The sequence below is a fragment of the Triturus cristatus genome, chromosome 8 (assembly GCF_964204655.1).
Source record: "Triturus cristatus chromosome 8, aTriCri1.1, whole genome shotgun sequence".
Lineage (NCBI taxonomy): Eukaryota > Metazoa > Chordata > Amphibia > Caudata > Salamandridae > Triturus > Triturus cristatus.
In genome coordinates, this window is record NC_140591.1 from 1664866446 (window position 1) to 1664890073 (window position 23628).

The window sequence follows — 23628 nt, forward strand, 5'->3', positions numbered from 1 at the left end:
CCCCCAGTGTGCATCCACTGCTCGTGTTGTAATTCAGGCACTATTTCTCAACCTCCACCCTCCCATTGTTTATGCCCTTAGAACATGCAGGACGTAATTGCCAGCATTGCAAGGACAAAAAAACGAGAAGACATTTTTTATGTTCATTCTTTTTTTAATAGGGCCGTTCAGTTGTACATATCGGGCCCGATTCACAGAACAAACTTAAGACTAAATCCTAAACTTAGTACCATTCTGGTATTCACAGAATGCACCTAGTACTTCTGGTATTCACAGAATGAACTTACTACTTTTGCTATTCACAGAATGAACTTAGTACTTTTGCAATTCACAGAATGGATTTACGACTACTAAACTTACGTCCGCACTCGGGCCGGAAATTCCGGCCCGGAGGCGGAGCTTCCGACCCGGAGGCGGGGCTTCCGGGCCCGAGGCGGAGCTTCTGGGCCGGAGGCGGAGCTTCCGGCCCGGAGGTGGGGATTCCGGCCAATTTAGCTATGGCCGAAATCTCCACCTCCGGGCCGGAAGCTCCACCTCCGGGCCGGAAGCTCCGCCTCCGGGCCGGGAGCTCCGCCTCCGGGCCGGAATTTCCAGCCCGAGTGCGGACGTAAGTTTAGTAGTCGTAAATCCATTCTGTGAATAGCAAAAGTACTAAGTTCATTCTGTGAATAGCAAAAGTAGTAAGTTCATTCTGTGAATACCAGAAGTACTAGGTGCATTCTGTGAATACCAGAATGGTAGTAAGTTTAGGATTTAGTCTTAAGTTTGTTCTGTGAATCGGGCCCAATGTCTTCCTGGTTATATATACGATAACAAAAATGCTTATAACTCTTTTTTATTATAACTTTTCAACATTCTACACAGCAGCGACACTGCTCCACAACATAGATTAAAGACATTGGCAAAGCCAATAGCTCTGGCTTAACACTTATAACGTCCCAAATGTGAGACCTATTGGCTGTGCCAATGCTTGTTCTTATTTCCATTGACAAGTTTAGATATGTTACTTTTGTACCTTCTTTTGTTCAGGACATTGAAGATGCTTTAAATAAGGTGAATGTTTTCCCCATGGAGAGCAGGCTATGAAATTATAGTTCATAAGATTTAGGACGCACTTTATGGTACAAAACAGCCATTCTAAAGCCTTTCGGTTGACCAGGTGAGCCCACCTGGGCAGCCACACTGCCATGCGTGGAAGTCTACCACCGCGACTCTACATAAAAGGCCTCCAGCACCTCCACCCCAAGGAGGTCTCCTGGCATTAACAGGTACACGATGCTCAATGGTACCCACATCGAAGGCTGCGGCAAATAGGTGCTTCTCCCTGGGACTCCGAAGCTAGGCCTTGTAAAGATCTAAGGCTCGGTAAGATTCTGTGAATGTACCAAGCGTAAGAGACCCACCGTGCTCAGGGAAATGCCCACTTAAAAAAGAAAGTCTCTTTTAATTTCTCAAAAAATGTCAAACTGTCGAAATATGTGCAAGGCGGAAAGCCAGAGTAGACCAGACCAGACCATACTCAAGATATGAAACGCATAGAAGTTGGCCTATGGGAGAAACCCAGAGATTAGGAGATGCAACTACAGTAAGGTATCCCAGCTCCAAGACCTTGTAGCCCTATACCGATTCTTAATGTTAGGGGAATTTTGACCAGGGGTTCTTGCTCTGGCCCAATCAGCATCTAAACACCTTTGGGTCTCATGTTTTCAGCACCGTCTGTTGCCAGGCTTCCCCAGCTTTGGGCCAAGGGACTCACTGGCCACAGACCTTGCACAAGAGAGGCTGTGACCAGAGGCCTCTGACCTCCTGGCCCAGGTAGCTCTGGAAAAGAGGGTGGAGAGCAGTAAGTCTACACTCTAGAGAGCGCTTTCCCTGGAGCCTGCGAAGATCACCGCTCGCAGGAATGGCAGCCAGTATGGAATGAGTAGCCCATCACTAGGTGTCCCAAATTGCCCAAGTGCATCTCTGCAAAAGAGATAAAACACCTTTATTGTAGATGAATTCAGCAGAGAAAAATACAGAGAAAAGGTATTTTGGAATCAGTCAACCTGTGTCCTTGGTCATATGCACCATGTCTCACTTTTGAAAGGAAGCCTCACTCATTTTCAATGGAGCTGCAAGAATTGGAACCTCTAGAACGAGACACTTGCTTAGGGAGATAAGAACACTGTGACAGTAAGACGCAGACCCTGAGATAGAGACATAAACACTGTGACTGGGAAAGAGTCACGTATACACAGATAAGAAGACACAGTGGGGCACTGAGACACTTACCTGGACGGCAGAATGGGAGGGAGAACTTGTATAGTATGAGATCCCAACACAAACATTATCACAGGGAGACACAGCCCCAGGAAATACAAACAGAAAGACAAAGGCCGTACTTCTGACTTTGTCAGAATCCAGGTGCTTTTAACCACCTCAGATGAATGATGATACATTGGGGCAGGTTATTTATTGGGCGCAAGACATAGCACCTTTTACAAGTTCCTGGGGGATAACATGGATTTGGGTGTTTCTCCACTAAAATCCACACTATATGGTAACTACCATACAATTTTACTCTTTTAAGTTCAGGCAAGTTTGACTTGCTAAATGTTAATAGAGTGAGATATTTAACACACCTGGTAATTACTGGATGCAGTAAATACCCCAATCTCGTATGTTCGACCCGTGAGCACACATCAGTTTATTTAGGGGTCAGAAAACACTAACCCAGTTGTAATCAGGCCAAAAGACTATTCATGTGAGAGGTACACTCAGACACAGGAATGTGGAAATGAACAAAAGCACAGGGAGACTTAAAAACACAATCAATCAATCAGGATTTATAAAGCACAGCAACACTCCCAAGAGGCTCTCAAGGTGCTAGAGTTGCTAGCTGCTTCACGGAGAAAGCAGTGAAAATGAGGCAGAAGCAGGAGGAAGCACTCAGAAGAACGAGGGGGGAGGAGAAAGCAGTAAAAGAAAAGGCAAAAGCTGGAGAAAGCACTCAGAAAAAAGGGGGAAGGAAGAAGAAAGCAGTAAAAAATTTAGCAAAAGCAGGAGAAAACACTCAGAAAAACAAGGGCAAAGGAAGGAGAAAGCTGTAAAAAAACACTCCCAAAGCAAGAGAAGGCACTTAGAAAACCAGGGAGGAAGCACAGCGGTGCAGCCACACAGGAGAGTTGGGCCTGGGACTTTCTCAATGGGGTCACACGGCAGCCTCGATTAAGTTCGTCCTGAGGGGAGGGAGGGACGCTGGGAGGTGGTAGGCAGGTGGGAAAATGGGTGGGAGCAGAAAATGAGCAAAAAAACAAAGAGAAGCTGGGAAAAACATGGGAAAAACAGGAGAAAGCACCCAGGAAAATGGGGGAGAAGAAGGACAAAGCAGGAAAAATGAGGCAAAAGCCTGAGAAAGCACTCGGAAAAACAGGCAAATGAGGAAAAAACAAGGAGAAGCAGTGAAAAACAAGGGAAAAGCGAGAAAAAGCACTCAGGAAAACGGGGAGGAAGGGGAGCGGTGCAGGGGAGCTGGACCTGGGATAGATAGGCAGGAAAAGACGCTGGGACAAGAAACACGGACAACAACCAATAATACACAAACTGGCGGTGAGGGTGGCAAACAAAGATTTGCACAGGTGTCTGTTCTGGGATACTTATTCTCAAAGTTCTGATCACGCTGTACTTTTATGTGGTACCACCGCCACTGGGCCGCCAACAATAACTACAATCTATACAAAAGGAGCTTGTGATTCATCCAAATAATGACAGCGTTGCAAGCAGTGTGCTCATATATCGTCCATTCTCAGTTTATCCAATCAAGAAATTCCCTAGGGAGTCTTATTTAATTGGAAAGCCAATTTGAAATGTATTATTCAATCCAATTTTTAAACACAAAGGTACATTATCCAATTTATCCAGCCAACGCATTTCATCCTATGCGGACATCATCAGGGCTTCTAATATCATGATAATCATATGTCTTTAAATTTCATGTCGTGCGCCCATCCTTCTTCTGGTATCAATCTTTGTTTATTGCAAACGTCTTCTAATATCATGATAATCATATGTCTTTAAATTTCATGTCGTGCGCCCATCCTTCTTCTAGTGTCAATCTTTGTTTATTGCAAATGTCAATTAGGTCCCATGCTTCCTACTAGCGTGTCTCCAACACTGTCCTTCTTACGTACACCGTCCATGAAGTCAATTGACGTTTACAACAAACAAAGATGTATATTTTATAGCTGCTTTTGCAGCATGGGGTTAGGATATTGAATAAGTGAGGAAGCGATCATTGGATTGGGTGATTTGATATTATCCTTAACTTTTAACTTAGCGCGGGCAGTGGCCAGTGGCTGGTGCTTTGTGGTTTTTGGCTCTAAAACTTGAAACAAACTTAAATAATCCATATCTCTGGTTCCCGGGTTTATGGCCTCATTTTGTTCATTAAAATATTCTCTATTTTTATGAATTGGAGAGAGAATTTTATTGGTTGTATATTTGACATTTAAACTGTTTTGGTACTTTTAAATGTATAACACAATTTCTTAAGTTCAGCCTGTGTGCTGTGTGCCTTAGCAACCTTATGTTTGATTTACTGAAACCTTCACTGGACCTATCAAAAATAGTGCCAATATTACCTGTGGTGGACTACCATCCACCTCAACTATTAATCCACTTTCCAACATACATTTATTGATTAAGGATCAAATATCACATCCAATAAGACTTCCACTGCTCTGGTTTAAGATATTGATGGCATCACATATTGATGTTCCACTTTTGTACTTTACTCTCACCTTTGACGATCCATCATTCCAGCGGATGGTGTCCATGCTGACATGGACATTGTTGCCTTCTGATGCTTTGGGGTCCAGCTTACCCACCTTAATGAGCTGGAATTCATCATCTGGGGATATCTGAACATTTAGAATTAGATAGGTAGCAGGAGCATCTCCGTTGGCATCAAAGAACAATTTCTCCCCACTAGCTGTTTCAAAAGGTTGATTTTTCATATAGTGAAGAATCTGTAGAAGTTAAAATAATTCCATCTGCATCATTACACATGCACACCCAGAATATCATATTTCCATATCCACAAATATTATCTTAACTTTTATCTCATGATCAATGAACAGATAGAACACACTAGATAAATATATATATATATATATATATTACCTACTGGCGATCGCCAGTAGGTAGTTATAGTTAGGACCTATTTTCCATAGGAAATTCGCAACATTCTATTCCCAATAACTTTGGCGCCAGTTGACGAATCTTCGCAAAATTTTAAAAACTCGTGGGGCGTTCCGGTCCGCTCTTATCTTGAAAGCTTTGGGGTGATTCGTCAAGCGGGGACCGAGAAAAAAGGGGGTCCCAAAACGTGTTTTCCCAATGCAATTTCCCATAGGAAACTTTAGACACGGCTACAGCCCGAACTGCTGAACAGAATTACACCAAATTTGGCAAAAAGGTAGCACTTGGTTCAGAAAGATCCCTTATTGTTAAATTGTGTAAATCCGTTCAGTAGTTGCTGAGAAAATCAAAATTAAAAACGTTTCGATATCTATGGCCGCGGAGGATCCGTGCACCCTTCCGATCACGAGCTGAATGCTAATTGGCTGTCAACACTCCAAACCAGGAAGTGTTGGCAGCCATCTTGTGCCTCGGTAGAACCGAGGCACAAGAAATCAGTGAAACAAACGCGAAAAAAGAGAAAATCATAAAAATCCGAGGAGGAGCCGCGGATCCGTCCGGAAAAAAAAAATGAAGCCCGGGCTCCGTTACTATTTAGCCCCCAGGTGGGCCAAGTCCCGCGGGCAATATTTTTATTGTGATGGGCCCCCCAGCCCCGGGGACCGCCACCCCCCCGGGGCTTTAAAGAAATATGTGCAGGGGGGGCTCACAGCCCCCTCAGCCCCGGGGACCGCCACCCCCTTGGCTTCTAAAACACATGGATGGGGAGCTCAAAGGCCCCCCCTAGCCCCAGGGACCAACACCCCCTGGCTTTAAGAAAATATTTGCGGGGCGGCTTATGGCCCCCCCGCAGCCCCAGGGACCGCCACCTCCCGGGGCTTGTGTTTTGTTAAAAAAAAAAAAATAATAACCTGTGTGGGGGGCTCGAGCCCCCCACATACCCCGGGGACCGCCACCTCCCCGGGGCTCTAAATATTAAAATTGGGGGGTCGGTTACGGACCCCACCAGCCCCCAGGGGACCACCACCTCCCCGGGGTTTGGTAAAGTTGGGAGGGGGGCTGCGTTGCCCCCTTCCCAGAGCCCTGTCATGGCCCTGGGGACCACCACCCCAGGGCCGGCTCCTGCAGTCTCCTGGGGTGCCCATCCCTGGGACACTGCAGTTTGCTATGGCAGGGCGGGAGCCTCGCGGCTCCCGCCCTGCTATAGAAAACTCTTCTATGGTATTTGGAAGAGAGAGCAGGAAAACTGCTCTCTCTTCCAGATGCCAAAGCAAATAGCTTTTCCACACGGGGAGCTGCATCTTAGCAGCGGGAGGCGGGGAGCCGGCGGGACTATGGGGGGGTCCCCAATCCCCAACAGAGAGGGCCAGCCCCAGGGATGTAGTCCCAGGGGCTATTAGTGGCCCAGGAGGAGGGCCATGCGGCCCCCCTCCCCAATTATAAATTATTGTACAGAAAAGGCCATCCCCTGGGAATGGGGTCCCTGGGTCCAAAAACGGCCTGAGGAGGGGGACCACGCAGCCACCCTCCAATAATTTATTAAAAATTTAAAAAATGGCCATGCCCCGGGGGATGTGGTCCGCGGGGCCAATTCTGGCCGTGGGAGGGGAGCCACGTGGCCCCCTTCCAAATTAGAATACAAATAAAAATAGGGGTCAGGCCCTGGGGGATGGGGTCCCCAGGGCCAAAAAATTAGGAAAAGAAGAGGGGCCACACAGCCCCCCTTCTTAAAAAAAAAGGAAAAAAAGACCGGCATCATGCCGGAGGCCCCGCCCCCTCCCTGCAGCACTCTGCAAACGCGCCCCCTGGCACGTTTGGAGATGGGGAACTAATTCCCCTTGAATACTGGGGTGCCTGAGGGCCAACTTGCCCAACAGGAACCTCCAGTTGCGCCAGGGAGTTGCATGCAGAGAGGTGTTCTGAGGCCACATCCCTTTTTACACCTCTCTGCAACGCAGCTCTGTGGCGCTTAATACAGGTACCTGGTGGGCTAGTTGCACCCCAGGGACCCTCAGAATTCAAGGGGAGTTAATCCCCCAACTTAAAACGCACCACGGGGCGTGTTTGCAGAGTTGTGAAGGGAGGGGGTGGGGCTTGAGGTGACATGTGTGCAAACATGCCCTGTGGCATGTTTTAAGTTGGGGAATTAATTTCTCTTCAATCCTGAGGGTCCCTGGGGGCCAACTAGTCCACCAGGTACCTCCAGTAAGCGCCACGGAGCTGCGTTGCAGAGTGTTGTAAAAAGGGGCATGGTCTCTGAACACCTCTTTGCCCTGTGGAGTGTTTTAAGTTGGGGAAATAATTCGCCTTCAATCCTGATGGCCCCTAGGGGCCAACTAGCCCGCCAGGTGCTTCCAGTAAGCACCACTGTGCTGCTTTGCAGAGAGGTGGTCCAGGCCGTGCCACTTTTTACACCTCTCTGCAACGGTGCTTACTGAAGGTACCTAGTGGGCTAGTTTGACCCTAGGGACTCTCAGGATTCAAGGGGACTTAATCTTCCAACTTAAAATGGCCACAGGGTGTCTTTACACAGTGGGGAAGGGAGGGGACGGTGCCTGAGGTGACGTGTGCAAACACGCCCTGTGGCGCATTTTAAGTTGGGGAAATAATTCCCCTTCAATCCTGAGGGCCCCTGGGGGCCAAGTAGCCCACCAGGTGCTTCCAGTAAGCGCCACTGCACTGCGTTGCAGAGAGGTGGTCCAGGCCGTGCCACTTTCTACACCTCTCTGCAACGGTGCTTACTGGAGGTACCTAGTGGGCTAGTTTGACCCTAGGGACTCTCAGGATTCAAGGGGACTTAATCTCACAACTTAAAACGGCCACAGGGCGTGTTTACACAGTGGGGAAGGGAGGGGACGGGGCCTGAGGTGACGTGTGCAAACACACCCTGTGGCGCATTTTAAGTTGGGGAAATAATTCCCCTTCAATCCTGAGGGCCCCTGGGGGCCAACTAGCCCACCAGGTGCTTCCAGTACGCGCCATTGCGCTGCGTTGCAGAGAGGTGGTCCAGGCCGTGCCCATTTTTATACCTCTTTGCAACGGCGCTTACTGGAGATACCTTGTGGGCTAGTTTGACCCTAGAGACTCTCAGGATTCAAGGGGACTTTATCCCCCAAATTAAAACGGCCACAGGGCCTGTTTACACACATGTCACCTCAGGCACCCTCCACCCTTCACCAATGTGCAAACATGCCCTGTGGTGCGTTCTGAGAGGTAGTTTTAATCCCCCTGTCCTATTATGTACTAGGGTCTTACAGAGGAGGCCATGGTAATCACAGGGGTACCACAACGCATAGTGTTCCCGAGTGTATGTAGGTGTTTTCACTGTATTCTAAGTGTCTTTTAACATAGCACTGGCTCTAGGACTGGTTAGTCAGACTCAGTTACCACCAGTACCCGTCTGAAAAAGTTAAGGGTACAGGATGATTTTGCAACAAGGCTTCTTTCTGCTCCTCTGTTTGTTCTTTCTGCACGTGTTCCTTCTTTCTGCACTTTTCTTCATCTTTGAGGACTTCTGTTGCTTCTTTCTGCATTTCTTTTTTTTCTTTCGGTGCGTTTTTCTTCTTTCTTCACATGTCCTATCTCTGTAGGCATAGTTAGAAACTAGCATTTAAAAACCTTAGAACTTCAATTACAAAACCATAGGTTTCAGTCACGTTAAAGTTAGAAATGAGCATATAAAAAAACCTTTGTAATTCACCGAAAAACCATAGGTTTCAGGCACGTTATAGTTTGAAATTAGCATTTAAAAAACCTTTGAAATTCACTGAAAAAACCATAGGTTTCAGGCAAGTTAGAGTTAGGAATTAGCATTTAAAAAACCTTAGAAATTCACTGAAAAAACCCTAGGTTTCAGGGGCGTTATAGTGAGCTGGACATTTCACTCGTACAAAACCCTAGAAATTCCCCCGTTATAGTTAGTTCAGCTAACTATAACTCACGCGCCCGCAATGCACTGCTGATGACGTCACATATTACATCATTCATGACATAGTCAGTGACATCACTCATGACATCACTGATGACATCTCAAATGACATCACTGAGGACATCACTGATGACATCATCCTCCTCTCACCCTAATATAACATTTGATACACACATTCAAAAATAGAAACTAACATTTTAAAAACAATGGACATACCAATACCATTTACAACAACATATTCAGTAATTCCAAGATCTACATACACTTATTCACCAAAAGTCCTATATAGTCATTCATACATGTACTCACTCATTATATATATTCATACACCTATACATCCTGTTATACACTGCCACTCATCCATAGAGTTACTCACACACATAGTCACTCATGCTAGCAAAGAATCAAACATCCATTTACTTGCATATACAGTTATACACACAGCAGCACACTTATTTCTACAGAAACTTACACATAATTACTATTTTAAACAATCACTTATAGAAACACATACTTATTCGTACAGGAAGTCTTCCAATCTCTCACTCTCACATATACTCACTTATATAAAGCAATACTCACATATACTAGTTTAAAATATATGTAGTTACTTATAAAGACACTATTGAGACAGTCATTCACTCACTAACACACCCATACACACACTCATCCACCGATACAGTCCTGCACACATACTGTCTTCAACACATACAAACAGTGACTCACTCATCCATGCATCTATGCACTAAGTAATACCCCCCACTGAACCATACAGACACTCAGACACTCATACTGATACTCGAAAAACCAAGTAATAACCCATATAGACACTCATGTAGCTACTCACCAACCCATGCAGTCACTTATACACAAAGTGAGAGACTGATACAGATATTTACATATTTAGACATTACTCACTAACCCATGTATTCACTAAGATACACTTAATCAGTCCGTTATACAATCAATTTTACAAAAAAAAAATTCATCCATTTCGACACTTATATACCCGTTTATTCTTCCATCGACCTTGAGATAAACATACATAAAACATATTTAATTTTCAGAAAAAACACATATTCACTGGATGATGTCATCAGTGATGTCCTTTGAGATGTCATCAGTGATGTCATGAGTGATGTCACTGACCACGTCATGAGTGATGTAATATGAGTTATAGTTACATGAACTAACTATAAAGGGGGAATTTCTAGGGTTTTGTACGAGTGAAATGTCCAGCTAACTATAACGCCCCTGAAACCTATGGTTTTTTCATTGAATTTCTAAGGTTTTTTAAATGCTAGTTCCTAACCATAACGTGCCTGAAACCTATGTTTTTTCCAGTGAATATATATATGTATATATATATATATATACATATATATATTCACTGAAAAAACCATAGGTTTCACAAACGTTATAGTTAGGAATTAGCATTTAAAAAACCTTGCAAATTCACTGAAAAAAACATAGGTTTCACACATGTTATAGTTAGCTGGACATATCTCTCGTAAAAAACCATTGAAATTTCCCCGTTATAGTTAGTTCAGCTAACTATAACTCACGCGCCCGCAATCCACTGCTGATGACGTCACATATTACATCACTCATGACATGGTCAGTGACATCACGCATGACATCACTGATGACATCTCAAATGACATCACTGATGACGTCATCTATGTGATAAATTACCGCATCTTCTTACACCCTAATATAACCTTTGATACACCGACTCAAAATTTCAGAGTTCCATTATCAAAACCATTCCATTCTCCACTTATTAACTCTTAGGTCTACATACACCTCCACTCATTCACCTGTACAGTCACTCATACTTACAGTCACTCTTTAGAATTTGCTGCATTCTTAAATGCACAAAGGCAAGCATTAAGTTTGATACCATGCTTACCTCATCAATAATGAGAACTTGCATCTTCTTCAACACTCTTGACACTTCGAAGCATGCTTCTCCTGTTAGTTTATGATATTCTATTTTGTTCTCATGCTCCACTGGTAACATTAGCAAGCGATGTAAGGTAACTCCTTTTATGTTATACGCTGCTAACCCAGTTGGAGCAGTAACAACACAAGACAAAGTTGAATCTGTTTTTTGCTGTAGGTAGCTTCTGATGACTTTAATTAAGAAACTTTTTCCAGTTCCAGCTTGTCCACTCACATACATCCTGATTGGTTCAAATGATGTGCATGAGCACTCTTTATTTTCATGTAGTAATCCATGATCAATTTTTTTTCTGACTTCTTCATAAATTTGGTGTTGTTCTTCATTCAGTTGTTGTTCCAAATTTGGTAAGTCTATTAAATCTTCCTGAGCTTAATTCATAGCCGTTTCCGCTTCAGTCATGGCTATTGCAGCTTCATTTTCCACGATTGGTTGTCCTAGGGGATCTTGACTGAACGTTCCAGAACTTTGGCTGTCTTGAGAACTGTCTCTAGCTACTTCAGCTGCAATTGTAGCTTCCTGTTCAATTTCTTCATTTAACATTTGTACATAATTTGTGAAAGTACTGCATTCAATAATATCTTTACATGCATTAAAGGAATTTTCATAGCTTTGAAATTCTCCAAGTAGTTCGTCCTCTGAACGCCATGGTTTAAACAGCTGTAAAAGTGCCAAGTAGTAAAATTCCTTTTTGTCACTAGTGTCGCAACTCAGCTTCCTGTGATTAATCAAACTTCCTTTTGTTTGCTTCACCAAACATCCTTCCTCACCAATGACTTTATATTTTCCATTGTTGATGTGTTCTGTGGCTTTCCGTGAAAAAATGTAATTCTGCAGCACTTCATAGAGACACATGTTCTCAAGATGACGACTTATTTTTGGGTAGTACGTGTCCAACATGTTTGATTTCAAAATATCTGTACTTTCCGGGTCGTTCTCTGCCAAATATTCAATTTCTCCAACAGATTTCAGTACCCGATTTCGCATTGCTGCAAGGCCTAAACTTACCCAAATTATTCTTCTTGATTTCGAATACAGACTTGCAGATGATAACCTATCTGAGCATTCGTAGGATCCAATTTCTCGATGCGATAACATCTTTAAACTGAAACTGTATAGCTTCTTACTGACAGTATTCTCGTGAGAAATCTCTTCCCACATTTCCTTCAATTCCGTTTTCTCAGATTTAGTGATGTACGATGTGACATACCGAGCAACAGCAATAGAATTGTCAGCCACATACTGAATATCCATGTTAGCATTCCACATGGATAAAATGACTGGGTTGCAGTCATTTATATATTTTGACTCTTCTTTTCTTCTTAGGTTGTACGTATTTTTGGGAGATTTCCTTGTAATAGTATGTCGCACAGCTGACATAAAACTGTTTACTCTTCCTTTTGAAAGAACAGGTCTGGGAAATCCAAATCGACATTTTGTGTAGAATTTATCTTTGCTCTTGTACTTTCGCCGACAGTACTTTCCACACCGATGAGTTTGGAAACGTAAAACTTGCTCTTTTAACTTTTTCTCTTCTGTGCTTTTAGGTATAGCACATGTTGCATATTCTTCAATGAAAGATAAAACTGCCTCATCAGAATCTGTTCCAAATTTTGGGGCATCCTTGATCCACAACAGCATATGAATATGAGAAGCACCTCTTGCTTGGTACTCTTTTCTCCAAAAGAAATCCACAACTTCTCCAAGAGGTGTTTTTTTTTATTGCAGATGAAGGACATCATAGCCTCAAATCTATGATTGAAATATCTGCAAACATTAACCGGATCCAAAGAGCACAATTCTCCCGCTGTCTTGTATTGGATGTTTTCAATATTTGAATTTGCCTCTCGCAGAAAATCCAGTAAATCATCCCAATCGTACTCAGCACAGCTTAGGGTAAGGAACCATGTAGGAGTTCCTAAATTCCGTAACATACATTTCAATTCTCCATGGCGTCGGTACCAATATTCATTTGTCCCACGCTGACAAGCCATCAGATTGATCAATTGTGATTCCAAATGATCATCTCACTGCTGCACTTTGTTCATAAAATCCTTAGCAGACACATTATGTAGATGTACTCAACTTTTTAAAATGTGATTTACTGCATAAGATAGTGCAGACAAGTCACTTTCAAATAACAGATGGAACAAATAAGGAATACTTTGACGAAATCTTGGATCTTCTGCATATAATCTTGTAGTCCGATACTCAGAAGCAGGAATCTGTACTGGGCGTTCATCGAATCGTCCACCTTCTCCTGTAGGAAACAGCTGGGGAAAACAACGAGCTTCCAAGCTCTCCTCCCATACACTCACGGGAGTTCCTTTGGCTTTTTTCATCTGAAACAGATCAATAGTGTTTGCTATAACTTCTTTTGAATGAAGAGGATGTATGCTGAAATGTTCATAAATTTCTTTTTCTTTTGACTTGTCCACTTTTTCAATTTGCCCAGTTGGTGTTTTTGTGCTCCTAGTAAATCTTCTTCATCTTCATCTATATAAATTGATTCATACCATTTATTATTCCTTTTCCAATATAAATTTGCTCTTTGTACTTTCCGTACATCTACCAGCTCCTGCCAAATTTTCTTATTCTTTGTAGGTACACCATTAACCAGAATAACTAATGGTTCAGTTTCCAAAGTATCTGCATCAATAGTTTCCATATTTTTTTCAAATCCAATGGCAAATACACAACTCTTCCTTCTAAACCTCTCTATAAATCTGAAGGAGGTAATTTACCGGTTTTGGGCTCCATACGTACTATAGTCTGGAATGGATGAACACGTTGAATGAGTATAGACTCATACGTATTTAAATCAGAAAGTTCAGCAGAAATATCAACCAATTCTATATTATTATGTACAGCTCTAGCTGGCATTTTATTTTCTTCTAACTTGTTATAACAGTATTTACAAATACGCTGATCTTCACTCAAATCAAAACAATTTTCAAGAAATATATATTTTGCAAAATCCTTCCACTTATAATTATCTTCTTCTTCACTTTTTTTATAGAGATCAACATTCCTTGTTTGAATTTTATAATGGCTTCTCCGGCAACAAATACAAGTAATATTTGGTCTTTCATTAGAGATGATAGCAAATTTTGTCATTTGATCTTCAAATTTCTTACTTATGGAGGGTTCTACATTCTCTTCCACAATTTCCTCAATAACTGTGTCATTACCTGCACTTTCTTGTTCCGGACCAAAGTAACTAAACTGAATTTCATCAGTAACCTTCTCTACATCTGATACAGATCCACGGAACAGAGCCCTATTCAACTCATTTAATTTTAGTGCTGGACTTTTAGCAGAATACAATCTTCTCACAAATTTTCTTATTTCAGTATGATGTACTGCCAGCATCCTAAAATGGTGAAAAACACTTTGACAAACTTTCCTAGATAGACAAGCCAGAGAGTGTCCTTGCAAACCAGTATTCTCTCTCACTCTGCATGGATCTAGTCTTTGAAGCACCTTAATCTTCTGTTGAACACTTTTTTTACTATATTCTCTTAGAAACTCACGTAATTTATCAATAGATTCCTGTCGCACAGTACAAGTACTACTACAATTCCAAGTATACACTGGGGCTTTAGGACGTCTCCCCATAACCTCAGCCGCCATCACTTCTTCCTCATTTCTTGGAACCATTTTCTCATTTTCCATTACACAACCATTTTTCACTTCATAAGCACGACCTCTGGTGTCAACTGCATGCAGCAAACTATTACTTTGAAGATAACTCTCTTCATTAAAAAATGGTTCAGAACTTGAACTATGCATCCATTCTCCTAAAAACACTTTGCAAAAGTTATTTCTTTTCACTACTCTTTTCGTTTTGCTTTGTGACTTCATTACATTGACCATTTTATCTAATGTACGCATCCTGTTCAAAATTAAAATAAATAGTTTTCTTTTTAATTCTAAAGCCTTAGCTACAATGGCTTCAATGTCTTTTTTTCTCTTATAACATTTCGCTTTTTTCTTATATTTTTTCACATCCTTTAGCAAATTGGACATCACTCTTCTCTGAAACATTTTTCTACGGATCTCTTTAAATGCTGTTTTTCTTTTCAAATCTATCTTTATTGCTTCTGATTGTACATTAGCATTTAGTAATTTCTCACTTTTGTCCTGTTGTTTTCTACTTGAAACACTACTTCCAATGGGAACATTTTTTAAATTTTTCCTTTTTTTGAAGATATTTTTAAAGAAATCCTTTGTCTGCTTACCAGAAGACTTTTTCTTTTTTCCAACATGAGCATCTTCAACTAATTTGGGTCCTCCAGTTGTCTTCAAATATACATGTTTTTTCTGTTCTTTTCTCTTTCTTGATTTTATAGGCATCTTAAATTTGCTTCACTGCTCTGCAGCAATACCTGAAAGAAACTAAAAAAAAATACCTTTATGTAATTTAAATATATTACTATATTTTTTATGAGCTTTTCAAATCTTATAATACTATCTACCCCTTTCCTATGAGTGAAAAACACAATAAAGCCAACACAAATTAAATCTCTAAGAACAATTCCTGTGTGCACACAGACTCTTGGTGTGATTCTAGGCAGAAAACGAAATTTGATTTGCAATTCAAAAGCACACTTACTACTGTTTTTTTGCAAGTGATAATTACTGTAACAGTCTGATAAATTTTCCTTATAGTTTTCAGAAGCAGAAAAAAGAACATGTCCTAACAGCTACTTGAGACTATGACCAGGTGTAACCTGGGTAAGTGACTACACTCCAGCAAAGGAAATGAACCTTGGTGATGTTGAATGTATTAGCGTCACTCACTCCAAACTGAAACACCACACAGTGCTGGTTAGTAAGCATAACTGTGCAGGAGAAGCTGCTGGCTATGTGCTAAGAGTGTACTTCTGGAGACTGTTTATTGTGAGGTGCAAGAGACATCTGCATTGACGCTTGCACAACTGCCTGATCACTAGATAGATATATGTAAGAGTACATGTGTGATAAGGGTTAATTTGAGTTTTGAACATGTGGGAACTACATGACCCATTGCACGAGTGGAAGGAAAATCTACCATGTTGATTTTAAATGTGTTACCATTGCCCTCTCATTTGTAACATATTAATTTGGGCTCAATGCTATCCTCCAAAGTTCATAAAAACAAACATCCCCTTTCCCACAAATGCAATTCTAAAAGAACCAGAGTGACACGAATTAAATCTCTGACAACAATTCCTGTGTGCACACAGACTCATGGTGTGATTCTAGGCAGAAAACGAAATTTGATTGGCGAATAGAAAGCACACTTACTACTGTGGTAGTGCAAGTGATAATTACTCTAACAGTCTGACACATTTTCATTATAGTTTACAGAAACAGAAAAGAGCACATGTCCAAACAGCTTTTTGAGACCATGAACATGTGTAACCTGGGTGACTGACTACACTCTAGCAAAGGTAATGAGCCTTGGTGATGTTGAATGTATTAGCGTTACTCACTCCTATCTGAAACAACACACAGTGCTGATTAGTAAGCATGACTGTGCAGGAGAAGCTGCTGGCTGTGTGCTAAGAGTGTACTTCTGGAGACTGTTTATTTGTCAGGTGCAAGAGACATCTGCATTCATGCTTGCACAACTGCCTGATCACTGCATAGATGTATGTAAGAGTACATGTGTGGTAAGGGTTATTTGGAGTTTTGAACATGTAGGAACTACCTCACCCATTGCAGGAGTGGAAGGAAAATCTACCATGTTGATTTCAAATATGTTAGCATTGACCTCTCATTTGTGAGATATTGATTTGGGCTGAACGCCAACCAACACAGTTTATGAAAACAAGCTTCCCCTTTCCTACGAATGCAATTCTAAAAGAACCAGAGTAACACAAATTAAATCTCTTACAACAATTCCTGTGTGCACACAGACTCATGGTGTGATTCTAGGCAGAAAACGAAATTTGATTGGCAATTTGAAAGCACACTTACTACTGTGGTAGAGCAAGTGATAATTACTCTAAGAGTTTGACACATTTTCATTATAGTTTACAGAAACAGAAAAGAGCACATGTCCAAACAGCTTTTTGAGACCATGAACATGTGTAACCTGGGTGACTGACTACACTCCAGCAAAGGTAATGAGCCTTGGTGATGTTGAATGTATTAGCGTTACTCACTCCTATCTGAAACACCACACAGTGCTGATTAGTAAGCATGACTGTGCAGGAGAAGCTGCTGGCTGTGTGCTAAGAGTGTACTTCTGGAGACTGTTTATTTGTCAGGTGCAAGAGACATCTGCATTCACGCTTGCACAACTGCCTGATCACTGCATAGATGTATGTAAGAGTACATGTGTGGTAAGGGTTAATTGGAGTTTTGAACATGTAGGAACTACCTCACCCATTGCAGGAGTGGAAGGAAAATCTACCATGTTGATTTCAAATATATTAGCATTGGCCTCTCATTTGTGAGATATTGATTTGGGCTGAACGCCAACCAACACAGTTTATGAAAACAAGATTCCCCTTTTCTACGAATGCAATTCTAAAAGAACCAGATTAACACGAAATACATCTCTGACAATTCCTGTGTGCACACAGACTCATGGTGTGATTCTAGGCAGAAAACGAAATTTGATTGCCAATTTGAAAGCACACTTACTACTGTTTTTTTTGCAAGTGATAAGTACTCTAACAGTCTGACACATTTTCATTTCAGTTTTCAGAAACAGAAAAGAGCACATGTCCAAACAGCTTTTTGAGACCATGAACATGTGTAACCTGGGTGACTGACTACACTCCAGCAACGGAAATCAGCCTTAGTGATGTTAAATGTATTAGCAGAGTCTGCTTCTGCAGACTGTGTATTTTCAGTTACAAGAGACATATGCATGGATGCATCCATAACAGCATACACATTGTAGTAATGTATGTAAAAGTACATGTGTGGCAAGGGTTAATTGGAGTTTTGTATATGTAGGACCAAGCTCACCCATTGCATGATTAGAAGCAAAATCTACTATATCAATTTCAAATGTGTTAGCATTTGCCTCCCATTTGTGTGATACTGATTTATGCTGAATGGAAACCATCAGAGTTCCAAAAAAAAAGCTGACCCTTTCCTACAAATGCCATTCTTACAGAACCAGACCAACACAAATAAAATCTCTGACAACAATTAAAACATCCCCTTTCCTACCAATGCAATTCTATAAGAACCAGAGTAACACAAAATAAATCCCTGACAACAATTCCTGTGTGCACACAGACTCATGGTGTGATTCTAGGCAGAAAACGAAATTTGATTGCCAATTTGAAAGCACACTTACTACTGTTTTTTTGCAAGTGATAAGTACTCTAACAGTCTGACACATTTTCATTACAGTTTTCAGAAACAGAAAAGAGCACATGTCCAAACAGCTTTTTGAGACCATGAACATGTGTAACCTGGGTGACTGACTACACTCCAACAAAGGAAATCAGCCTTAGTGATGTTGAATGTATTAGTGTTACTCACTGCTACCTGAAACACCACTCAGTTGTGAATACTAAGCATGATTCTACAGAATAAACAGCTGGGTGTGTGCTAAGAGTCTGCTTCTGCAGACTGTGTATTTTCAGTTACAAGAGACATATGCATGGATGCATCCTTAACAGCATAAACATTGTAGTAATGTATGTAAAAGTACATGTGTGGCAAGGGTTAATTGGCCATTTGTATATGTAGGACCAAGCTCACCCATTGCATGATTAGAAGCAAAATCTACTATATCAATTTCAATTGTGTTAGCATTTGCCTCCCATTTGTGTGATACTGATTTATGCTGAATGGAAACCATGACAGTTCCCAAAAAAAAGTTGACCCTTTCCTACAAATGCCATTCTTACAGAACCAGACCAACACAAATAAAATCTCTGACAACAATTAAAACATCCCCTTTCCTACCAATGGAATTCTATAAGAACCAGAGTAACACAAAATAAATCTCTGACAACAATTCCTGTGTGCACACAGACTCATGGTGTGATTCTAGGCAGAAAACGAAATTTGATTACCAATTTGAAAGCACACTTACTACTGTTTTTTTGCAAGTGATAAGTACTCAACAGTCTGACACATTTTCATTACAGTTTTCAGAAACAGAAAAGAGCACATGTCCAAACAGCTTTTTGAGACCATGAACATGTGTAACCTGGGTGACTGACTACACTCCAGCAAAGGAAATGAGCCTTGGTGATGTTGAATGTATTAGCGTTATTCACTGCTACCTGAAACACCACTCAGTTGTGAATACTAAGCATGATTCTACAGGATAAACAGCTGAGTGTGTGCTAAGAGTCTGCTTCTGCAGACTATGTATTTTCAGTTACAAGAGACATATGCATGGATGCATCCATAACAGCATAAACATTGTAGTAATTTATGTAAAAGTACATGTGTGGCAAGGGTTAATTGGAGTTTTGTATATGTAGGACCAAGCTCACCTATTGCATGATTAGAAGCAAAATCTACTATATCAATTTCAAATTTGTTAGCATTTGCCTCCCATTTGTGTGATACTGATTTATGCTGAATGGAAGCCATCACAGTTCCAAAAAAAAAGCTGACCCTTTCCTACAAATGCCATTCTTACAGAACCAGACCAACACAAATAAAATCTCTGACAACAATTAAAACATCCCCTTTCCTACCAATGCAATTCTAAAAGAACCACAGTAACACAAAATAAATCTCTGACAACAATTCCTGTGTGCACACAGACTCATGGTGTGATTCTAGGCAGAAAACGAAATTTGATTGCCAATTTGAAAGCACACTTACTACTGTTTTTTTTGCAAGTGATAAGTACTCTAACAGTCTGACACATTTTCATTTCAGTTTTCAGAAACAGAAAAGAGCACATGTCCAAACAGCTTTTTGAGACCATGAACATGTGTAACCTGGGTGACTGACTACACTCCAGCAAAGGAAATCAGCCTTAGTGATGTTAAATGTATTAGCAGAGTCTGCTTCTGCAGACTGTGTATTTTCAGTTACAAGAGACATATGCATGGATGCATCCATAACAGCATACACATTGTAGTAATGTATGTAAAAGTACATGTGTGGCAAGGGTTAATTGGAGTTTTGTATATGTAGGACCAAGCTCACCCATTGCATGATTAGAAGCAAAATCTACTATATCAATTTCAAATGTGTTAGCATTTGCCTCCCATTTGTGTGATACTGATTTATGCTGAATGGAAACCATCAGAGTTCCAAAAAAAAAGCTGACCCTTTCCTACAAATGCCATTCTTACAGAACCAGACCAACACAAATAAAATCTCTGACAACAATTAAAACATCCCCTTTCCTACCAATGCAATTCTATAAGAACCAGAGTAACACAAAATACATCCCTGACAACAATTCCTGTGTGCACACAGACTCATGGTGTGATTCTAGGCAGAAAACGAAATTTGATTGCCAATTTGAAAGCACACTTACTACTGTTTTTTTGCAAGTGATAAGTACTCTAACAGTCTGACACATTTTCATTACAGTTTTCAGAAACAGAAAAGAGCACATGTCCAAACAGCTTTTTGAGACCATGAACATGTGTAACCTGGGTGACTGACTACACTCCAACAAAGGAAATCAGCCTTAGTGATGTTGAATGTATTAGTGTTACTCACTGCTACCTGAAACACCACTCAGTTGTGAATACTAAGCATGATTCTACAGAATAAACAGCTGGGTGTGTGCTAAGAGTCTGCTTCTGCAAACTGTGTATTTTCAGTTACAAGAGACATATGCATGGATGCATCCTTAACAGCATAAACATTGTAGTAATGTATGTAAAAGTACATGTGTGGCAAGGGTTAATTGGCCATTTGTATATGTAGGACCAAGCTCACCCATTGCATGATTAGAAGCAAAATCTACTATATCAATTTCAAATGTGTTAGCATTTGCCTCCCATTTGTGTGATACTGATTTATGCTGAATGGAAACCATCACAGTTCCCAAAAAAAAGTTGACCCTTTCCTACAAATGCCATTCTTACAGAACCAGACCAACACAAATAAAATCTCTGACAACAATTAAAACATCCCCTTTCCTACCAATGGAATTCTATAAGAACCAGAGTAACACAAAATAAATCTCTGACAACAATTCCTGTGTGCACACAGACTCATGGTGTGATTCTAGGCAGAAAACGAAATTTGATTACCAATTTGAAAGCACACTTACTACTGTTTTTTTGCAAGTGATAAGTACTCTAACAGTCTGACACATTTTCATTACAGTTTTCAGAAGCAGAAAAGAGCACATGTCCAAACAGCTTTTTGAGACCATGAACATGTGTAACCTGGGTGACTGACTACACTCCAGCAAAGGAAATGAGCCTTGGTGATGTTGAATGTATTAGCGTTACTCACTGCTACCTGAAACACCACTCAGTTGTGAATACTAAGCATGATTCTACAGGATAAACAGCTGAGTGTGTGCTAAGAGTCTGCTTCTGCAGACTATGTATTTTCAGTTACAAGAGACATATGCATGGATGCATCCATAACAGCATAAACATTGTAGTAATTTATGTAAAAGTACATGTGTGGCAAGGGTTAATTGGAGTTTTGTATATGTAGGACCAAGCTCACCTATTGCATGATTAGAAGCAAAATCTACTATATCAATTTCAAATTTGTTAGCATTTGCCTCCCATTTGTGTGATACTGATTTATGCTGAATGGAAGCCATCACAGTTCCAAAAAAAAAGCTGACCCTTTCCTACAAATGCCATTCTTACAGAACCAGACCAACACAAATAAAATCTCTGACAACAATTAAAACATCCCCTTTCCTACCAATGCAATTCTAAAAGAACCACAGTAACACGAAATAAATCTCTGACAACAATTCCTGTGTGCACACAGACTCATGGTGTGATTCTAGGCAGAAAACGAAATTTGATTGCCAATTTGAAAGCACACTTACTACTGTTTTTTTGCAAGTGATAAGTACTCTAACAGTCTGACACATTTTCATTACAGTTTTCAGAAACAGAAAAGAGCACATGTCCAAACAGCTTTTTGAGACCATGAACATGTTTAACCTGGGTGACTGACTACACTCCAACAAAGGAAATCAGCCTTAGTGATGTTGAATGTATTAGCGTTACTCACTGCTACCTGAAACACCACTCAGTTGTGAATACTAAGCATTATTCTACAGAATAAACAGCTGGGTGTGTGGTAAGAGTCTGCTTCTGCAGACTGTGTATTTTCAGTTACAAGAGACATATGTATGGATGCATCCATAACAGCATAAACATTGTAGTAATGTATGTAAAAGTACATGTGTGGCAAGGGTTAATTGGACTTTTGTATATGTAGGACCAAGCTCACCCATTGCATGATTAGAAGCAAAATCTACTATATCAATTTCAAATGTGTTAGCATTTGCCTCCCATTTGTGTGATACTGATTTATGCTGAATGGAAACCATCACAGTTCCAAAAAAAAAGTTGACCCTTTCCTACAAATGCCATTCTTACAGAACCAGACCAACACAAATAAAATCTCTGACAACAATTAAAACATCCCCTTTCCTACCAATGCAATTCTATAAGAACCAGAGTAACACAAAATAAATCTCTTACAACAATTCCTGTGTGCACACAAACTCATGGTGTGATTCTAGGCAGAAAACGAAATTTGATTGCCAATTTGAAAGCACACTTACTACTGTTTTTTTGCAAGTGATAAGTACTCTAACAGTCTGACACATTTTCATCACAGTTTTCCCAAACAGAAAAGAGCACATGTCCAAACAGCTTTTTGAGACCATGAACATGTGTAACCTGGGTGACTGACTACACTCCAGCAGAGGAAATGAGCCTTGGTGATGTTGAATATATTAGCGTTACTCACTGCTACCTGAAACACCACTCAGTTGTGAATACTAAGCATGATTCTACAGGATAAACAGCTGGGTGTGTGCTAAGAGTCTGCTTCTGCAGACTATGTATTTTCAGTTACAAGAGACATATGCATGGATGCATCCATAACAGCATAAACATTGTAGTAATGTATGTAAAAGTACATGTGTGGCAAGGGTTAATTGGACTTTTGTATATGTAGGACCAAGCTCACCCATTGCATGATTGGAAGCAAAATCTACTATATCAATTTCAAATGTGTTAGCATTTGCCTCCCGTTTGTGTGATACTGATTTATGCTGAATGGAAACCACCATCACAGTTCCAAAAAAAAAGCTGACCCTTTCCTACAAATGCCATTCTTACAGAACCAGACCAACACAAATAAAATCTCTGACAACAATTAAAACATCCCCTTTCCTACCAATGCAATTCTAAAAGAACCAGAGTAACACGAAATAAATCTCTGACAACAATTCCTGTGTGCACGCAGACTCATGGTGTGATTCTAGGCAGAAAACGAAATTTGATTGCCAATTTGAAAGCACACTTATTACTGTTTTTTTGCAAGTGATAAGTACTCTAACAGTCTCACACATTTTCATTACAGTTTTCAGAAACAGAAAAGAGCACATGTCCAAACAGCTTTTTGAGAC

General features: G+C 40.7%; 1 protein-coding gene across 1 annotated transcript in view; it reads right to left on the minus strand.

Moving 5' to 3' along the window:
* LOC146808521 (extracellular calcium-sensing receptor-like) overlaps positions 1 to 23628 on the minus strand; it is a 232860-nt gene that overhangs the window by 83968 nt on the left and 125264 nt on the right. The window contains exon 3 of the mRNA XM_085623974.1: positions 4782 to 5009. Coding sequence (XP_085480100.1) covers positions 4782 to 5009 — 228 coding nt within the window. The remainder of the gene's footprint in view (positions 1 to 4781; positions 5010 to 23628) is intronic.